This window comes from Arachis duranensis, chromosome 4 (assembly GCF_000817695.3).
Source record: "Arachis duranensis cultivar V14167 chromosome 4, aradu.V14167.gnm2.J7QH, whole genome shotgun sequence".
Classification (NCBI taxonomy): domain Eukaryota; kingdom Viridiplantae; phylum Streptophyta; class Magnoliopsida; order Fabales; family Fabaceae; genus Arachis; species Arachis duranensis.
The window spans coordinates 46,667,164-46,674,815 of record NC_029775.3 but is presented as its reverse complement, the minus strand read 5'-3'; the positions used below and the strand labels follow the sequence as shown (position 1 = coordinate 46,674,815).

The 7,652-nt window shown below is 31.7% G+C and overlaps 1 protein-coding gene across 1 annotated transcript; it reads right to left on the bottom strand.

Annotated features, from left to right (window-relative positions):
* Positions 1-1,190: 1,190 nt before the first annotated feature.
* LOC107484223 (uncharacterized protein At1g66480-like) lies at positions 1,191-3,345 on the bottom strand. The gene is made up of 2 exons (XM_052260985.1): positions 2,419-3,345; positions 1,191-1,574 (listed from the first exon to the last, which is right to left on the bottom strand). The coding sequence occupies exons 1-2, from the start codon at positions 3,091-3,093 to the stop codon at positions 1,512-1,514; spliced, it is 738 nt and encodes a 245-aa protein (XP_052116945.1). The 5' UTR covers positions 3,094-3,345; the 3' UTR covers positions 1,191-1,511.
* Between the last annotated feature and the right edge of the window lie 4,307 nt (positions 3,346-7,652).

Sequence of the window (7,652 nt, the reverse complement as noted above, 5' to 3'; positions counted from 1 at the left end):
ATTTTTCGGTTAAAATAATTTGTCTATTTTAATTTTAATAAAAATGACACAATTTAATTAATTATATGTGTTAAATTTTAATTATTAAATTTTTTTAAAAAAATGTTTTTGACATTTTTATTTAAATGACTTCTTAAATTATTATATTATAATATATATAGTTATAAACTTTAACTTTTAGCTATTTTAATATAATATATTATACAAGTTGCACGTGGTTAAAAGCATTATTACTATACTATGTCAAGTAGTCTTGTCAAATATTAAAGGTCAAAAACCATAACGAGTCAATAATAGTAATACTTGATCAAGTGGACCAATTCCATGCTTTATCAATTGGGATTATAAATTTAACTAAAATTGAACATTGAAAGTTAATTTTGATTTGGATTTATCATTTGATGTGTCATTTTATTGGAGACCCACCTTCCCTCCGCCATAATTGACTTTCACGTCTTTTAGTACCTCTTGTATTTATACATTCACGTCTTTTAATTACCATATAAGCCTCGAGGAGAATCCAATCCAAAAAATTAGTCTATTATAAATGAGACTCATAATAACAAATTTCTAACTAGAAATTTACCATGTTAGTGATGTTCTTTCCCCAGTTTTTTGTGACTTATATAACCAACATTAAAAAAAAATTACATTCTTGTTATGCATTATCATGTTAGTAAGAAGAAAAAAATTTTTTAGAGCGACAATGTTAGTAAACTAATAAAATAATATTTTAATAATTTTTAAATTTATAATATTTATTATTTGTGATTTTCATTATTTTACTTTAAGAGTGATTAATGATGTATTTTTTTGTTAAAGTGACAATATAATTTTAGAGGAGTCAAATTCTTTTTGTATTGAGTAGTATTCACGTACATATTCATATGATACATAAGATACATAGATCTTTTTATGCTATCATTTAAAAAAAAAAAAGAAAAAAGAAAAGAGAGACCTACAAGTTATTTCTCTCTTTTCGTTCTGTGTAACTTTTCATTCTTTGAATCTGTATCCGAACATCTTTGTTTACTACTTAGAGTGGTTAGATTCTTTCTATCTATCACTCTATATCGAATCCTTGAAACACCAAAAAGTATACATTATAATTTAATATCAATAATTCAATATGAAATTTTTTTATACTACTATTGCAGTGAAGTTAAGTAAACAAGAAGCAAAAGAAAATGTAAGAAAAGCTTAACCATCATCATATGGTTCAAAATATTCAAAATGTGCTATATATGTTACATAAACAAGGTGTAAATCCCCTGTACCATTCTAAGAGTTATGCTATTTATACAACAGACATAAGTATACAATAATATTAGTTACATACACCACAAGCTAGCTAGCTAAGTGTGTATAACAAAGGGAAGCAAAATTTAATCAGATTTGCAACAATCTGCTATCGTATAAATAACATCACTCTTATTAATAACATGGCAAAGGCTAAGTGTATGGATTTATGGCTACTGTATATATATATGATCCTTTTTTGTGTTTCATTACTATGATGCCACAGCTATTTGAATCCCTCCTTCGCTAATTGGCATGAAACTCACCTTCCTCTTCTGCAAAGTTTTAAAGTCAAGCGCAAATAATTTATGTTAGTTACAATTATTGTGAGATCAGAGATACAGTTAATTTAATAAGTATTAATTATAATTAAGTAATTATTGTGCATGATTCTTACAATTATTGAGTGCTGCAATATTTTGTTATGCAAAACCAACAATCGTTAGAGGACAAAGCATTAAACATTTCAAATCTCAGTGCTGATGTTGGATCGGACAAGGAAACGTAATTTCACATGATAATGAATGAATATGAATATGCATACACTCCTTCACCACGTAATCTCTTATCCAAACTATACAAATTAAAAGACAGATCATATCAAGAGACACACATTCTGCATAGTCTCGCATATTATCCAATAATTTTAAACTATCAACTATTTTACATAAAATTAATTGCAGATGAGTTTTTTATCTATTAATTAATCCCTAAACTTATTTTAATTGTAACATTTGGTGAGGAAAAAAAAAACCTACTTCTCACATATTTCATTATTAGAAAAAGAAAAAAGAAGAAAAAGATCATCGGCCCACCAAAGATAATAAGGAATATTTGCACAGAATTTTTTTTATATATATATAAATTAGAAATCTATAAAATAACTATCAATATCAAAAAGAAGAAATATGACACCAAGTGATTTAGACTATTTTAGTGCAATATTTTTTCCCCAAGAAATCCCAATTAAAAGAGATTATACTTGATGCTTGAACAAAACAAAATTAAACAATCTAAGATAGATTCAATAAATAACTAATAAAATCAACTAAAAATCATGACAAAAATTGAAACAACCCATGATATGTATATGATGATCATGAAAAAAAAAAAACATACCTGACGAGGTGCCTTCATGTCACCTTTCCTTTGAACTTGTTGATCCAACAACTCCATCATTTTCTTACCATTGTTATTATTCTCCTCAATTATCTCACCACTACTATTATTACTCCCACTACTACTACCACCACCACCATAACTCTCTCTTCCACCATTTTTATACAAACTCATAATCTTCTCAGCAGCTTCAGCCTCATCCTTACAACCTTGAATCGACTTCTCCACCTCAGCCCTTGGAACCATCATCTTAACCCTAACCCCACCACCATTCTTATTACTACCATTACTACTACCATCACTATCGTTACCAATGTTCTTGTCCTTTTGTTTAAGGATGGAGAGATCGGAAACCGACCTCCGAGTCAGCATGAGGCTCTCAAGTCTGTCCTTGGCGCTCATATTAATGGCCGACCGAACCCTTCTGGGTTGGGTGGTAGAGTTCTTGGTGGGAAGCTCTACAAGAAAATAAAGCCTCCCTGGTACTAAATCCTTGTTCGGCTCCAAGGGTTTGGCCCTTGTGCCGTAGTGCTTCACGTTCTCCGATTCAAGGAGGACAAGGCCAGGGTGGTTCTTAAGGACTTCCCCAGCTTTCACCGGAGTCTTTAACTTAAATGTCTCACCGTCGATCTTCATCACCTTCGTCGTCTTCTTCATGCCAAAAGCGTTACCCATGTTTAACTAACTAACTAACTAATTTTTGTTATTCTTTTGTTTTGTGAGAGAACTCCAAAGTGAGGCACTACACCTCACGCCCAACAGATCTTTGATTTAAAAGGTTGATAATTAAAATTAAAATTGAAAAACTATGTTTTCGGTAACTAGTAATCCTCACAAGTCACAAACCACCAAAGATCTAATTAGGTTGTGGAGCTTACATGTGAAATTGTGGGCACCAAAGATCTTATAGATGCGAATTGTGGGTCGTTGGTCAATAAAAGAATGCAAGCTTGTATTGTATGTATTGATATGTTATGTTATATAAATAAATAACTAAGGTACAAAACTGAAAAAAACATTGAAGTACGAAAACTTTCTCTTTCACAAGCTAGCAAAAGAGAGAAAAATATTATGGAAAAGTCTAGTGGGCCAGCAGTTTTGTTAAATTTTGGCCAATATGTAACCAGCAGAAAAATGTGAGTCATTGGATAAAATCTCACACTATTAAATTATTATTGATGATTATTTACTGATTATCAATCACAAAAGTTGCTGGTTCATTGTCTGTTGAATTGAAGGGCCCCTTGTATGTGATGGATGATGACCTTGTCTACGCTTTTTGTTCATTATTTTCTACAACCGTGCTTCAAGACTTCAACATACGAGGCCCCAGTTGCCAAAATTTAATACGCTCCCAACAAAGTGGACATTTTATTTTAGAATTTATATTAGTTATAATATGTCTCAAGGTACTATCACATCTGTTAATATTATAATATTAATTTTTATTTTAAAAGAAGATGTACTAAAAATGAAAAAAAAATTTTAAAAAAATTTGTAGTGACAATTTTTTTATATATAATATTAAAATATGTTTTACAATATATGTTATTAAGATTTTTTTAATTATTATTAAGCATAACTATAAGGAAGCATTTAATAGTTAGACTTAGACAAGACATAAAACAGAGGAATAACAGGTAGAGATAGCACAAAAATTCCTGTTGTTTGAAATTTTGGCAATGTGGGAGACATTATTCTCGTAATTTTTACAGCTATTTTCTCTCCTAATAAATGGATTTTTTGGGATTTAAATTAGGGTCATTATCATTAAAAGGACTACACTGCTTACTGCTCAATAGTCTAACAATTTGTTGATTTCTTACACTTATTTTTTTTCTATTTCATAGAATAGAGTATAATACTTAAATCAATTATATCCATGTCACATTAAAGAGAATAAATAAACTTTATTTAAAAGAACAAAGTTTTGATTTTTTTTTTCTAAATTGACTTAATTTTTCATCTTTCTAGAAGAAGTATGAATATGATTGAGTAATTGAACCGTCTATAACATAAAAAAAGTAAACAATTACTTTGTCCTTTTGGGACTTATTAAAAATGAATTCATCTGAAGCAAAAGGTCTGATAAACCAATTTAGATGAATATTATTTTAGATAAGAAATACAAAAAAGAATTGTGTAACTAGAAGGTGTTTGGTTTCAGGGTATCTTCAACGATAATCGCGGCGTGCATTCAAAGACTATGAATTTCAAGGCTATGACAATGTATGTGCATGTGACATTAGGAGATTTGTTTTGACTTTGGTTTAATTTGTTGGTATATACTATATATACTATTTATGCTGAGTAAGCAATCCATTTGAATATTTGATACCCTTTTTTTGTGCTGTATTCTTTGAGCCCCATTGAAAAGTAAATTCTGTTCAAATGAAACGTTGTTATACATAATTAATAATAGATAAAGCATTGTTTTAGTTTTTAATATTTTGGTTTGTTAAGGTTAAAGAATTAAACTATGATTAAAATTATGATTAAATATTATTGAATTAATATTAAATTATGTGTGATTAATTTTGTTTATTGTGCAGGAAACAAAATAAATTGAAACTGGCCCTAAAAATAAATGCTCAGGCCCAAATACACACATAATGATCCAAGGATATATAATTGCTACCATCACAAATTTTTTTTGGCTGAAACAAAAACAAGCCTCTAGTCAAATAAAAGAAAACAAAAAAAAGAAAGTGATCCATATCTAAGTAAAAGTCCATGCGGTGATCCATAACCAAAATTCACTCCCCTGAACTTGAATTTCATTTTACTGAAATCAAAATTCTCTTTTTTCTCTTTTCTCTTTTCTTTCACATCACATCACTTTTTGAAACAAGAAAAAAGAAAGGAAAGAAAAGTTCTAAATCTAAGGCAAAAAGAAAATCAAAATGTAAGTTTCTATTTTCAAGCATAGATAAAAAGATAAAAGGGGCTAGAACAAAAAAAATCTCATCAGAAAAAAAAATTTTACAAAGAAAATTTTTTTATTTATGCTTCATGAAAAGAAACAAATGAGCTTAATGAAGTTCTCTAATTAAATGCTTGTGGTGCTTATGTATCAAGTGGTAATACTTGAAAACAAAGCATTTAGAAGTCGTAGCTTTGCTATTAACTCATGGGGCAAAGCACCCAAAAGGAGAAGCTAATAAAAGAAAAAAAAACAAAAGCTTGTTTCAAGGAAGAATTATAAAAAAAAAATTTCATAAAATGAGCTAGATAGAAGCATCAGTCATTTACATCTCTTTTGTGCAAGTTTGAAGCTCATCACATTCATTCAATTTCGGAATCCTACTCGGAATACTTGATGACAAGTCATCATATACCTATTTTTCAATGCTTTTTCATACAAGAAATTGATGATTAGTGCTTAAATATTGCATTCTTTTGTGCTTAATTAGAATATTCCCTTGATCTTTTAAATTTATAAATCTTGTAGGAAATAAGAAGAAAAAGAAGCAAAAAAGCACAAAATAAGCTAAAAAGGAGAAAAAAAGAGCTTTGGGGCATACTTTGAAGTTGGAGCACACTTTGGAGTCTTAGGCCACGCTTTTAAAAGCGTGGCCCATGACCAAATTAATGGAGAATAAGCAATCAGCACACACTGCTCTGCCCTTGCCAAGGGCAGGGCAATATCGTGATGAAGCAAAGTGAGGTTGAAGCAAATTTTGCTAAGTTAAATTTGGGGCGCTCACTGCATGACTATGCTTCCTTCAAAGGGCTATAACTTGAGCTACAGACGTCCGATTGATGTGCTTTCAGTTGCGTTGGAAAGCTGACATTCAGAGCTTTCCAACGATATATAGCAATCCATATTTGGCGTACAATTGGGGCATGAGTGAAAGGCATCTTTAAGAGCCAAAAATAAGCGAAAATAAACCAAAGTGCTTCCACCAAGGCTCGAAGAGGGAGACACAAGGAAACCAAGGAAGTCTGCTCTCAAGGAGAGCAGAGTGCTCTCTTGGAGGGCAATGACGTGTTTCTCTTCATGAAAAATCAAGGAAAATTGCTCCCCCAAATGCTTTCACCAAGGTTCGAACTTGGGACCTCACCCAAGAACAAGGAAAGTTTTGCTCCGCTCACAAGGAGAGCAGAGCGCTATTCCTTGGTGCATGAGGCACAATTTGGCACGGTCAAGGAACTTGGTGCGCGCACAAGACACACCACAAGCCAATGCTCTGCTCTCCACAAGGGCAGGGCAATCCCCTGGTGCCCCTCCCACACTTGGCACGCAACATGCATCCCCACACAAAGCTTTACTGCTCTGCCCTCCACAAGAGCAGAGCAGCCTCCTGGGAACACCCATGGGCCAAAATTCAATTAAAATTCCCTTTGAACTCAAATCTTCACCAATTGAACCAAGGGCATCCAAGACCCATTCTCCCTCAAATCCAAAGCAAGCAAAGCCCACTCAACATGACTCAAAGACACACAGAGAAGCTACATTAGGAATTTCATTTTATGAATTTGTTTTTAATTTCAATTTCATTTTATTTTCATTTTGTAAAAAGCCTATATAAAGGCATCACTATCATTTCAGAAGGTGAGCTCGATTGGAAAGAAGGCTGGCTCCACTAGGGAGCATTAGGATTAGAGAGCTCTCTCTTTTAGTTTTCCTTGCTTTGTTTTGAATTTTGGATCAAGAATTGAAGGAATTCTGTTTCACTTGATCTGAAATCTCTTTGTTCTTCTTCTGCATTGAATCTGAGTTTCCTTTATTGTTTTCATCTTCTTTTTCTTTTGCAAATTGTTCTCTGTTGAATCAAGGAAAGGCTTGAGATCTATACTTGTTTTCTAGTCTCTTTGATCCCCCTGAGATCTTGAATTTCTTTTCTGAATTTCACAATTGAGTTAAATTTTGTTTCTGTCTTGATCAAGTGAGCAATTGAGCTCTTGGCTTTCCTTCTGTTTTTACTGTTTCATTGAAATTGTTAGTTTCACTTTGAGATTTGAGAAATGATCTATGTCTCTTTGTTGCATCTCATTGCTCCCAATTTAATTTCCTGCGCTTGTGTTCTTCTGCAATTTACATTTAAGCTACTGGTACCTTGAATTTACTTTTCCTGCAATTTAATTTCTTTGCAATTGTTCTAAGTTTTGATCTATTGCTCTCTTTAATTTCCAGCACCCAACTCCCCTTTACTTTTGATGCAATTGACATTTCTTGCAATTTAAGTTTCAGCTATTTTACATTCTTGTTATTTAAGTTTTATGCAATTTTA

Excerpts from the sequence above, each read along its gene's own strand:
- LOC107484223 (XM_052260985.1), bottom strand. The coding sequence starts at position 3,093 with ATGGGTAACGCTTTTGGCATGAAGAAGACGACGAAGGTGATGAAGATC. Across the intron at positions 1,575-2,418 it reads ACATGAAGGCACCTCGTCAG|AAGAGGAAGGTGAGTTTCAT; the intron begins GTATGTTTTTTT and ends AAAACTTTGCAG.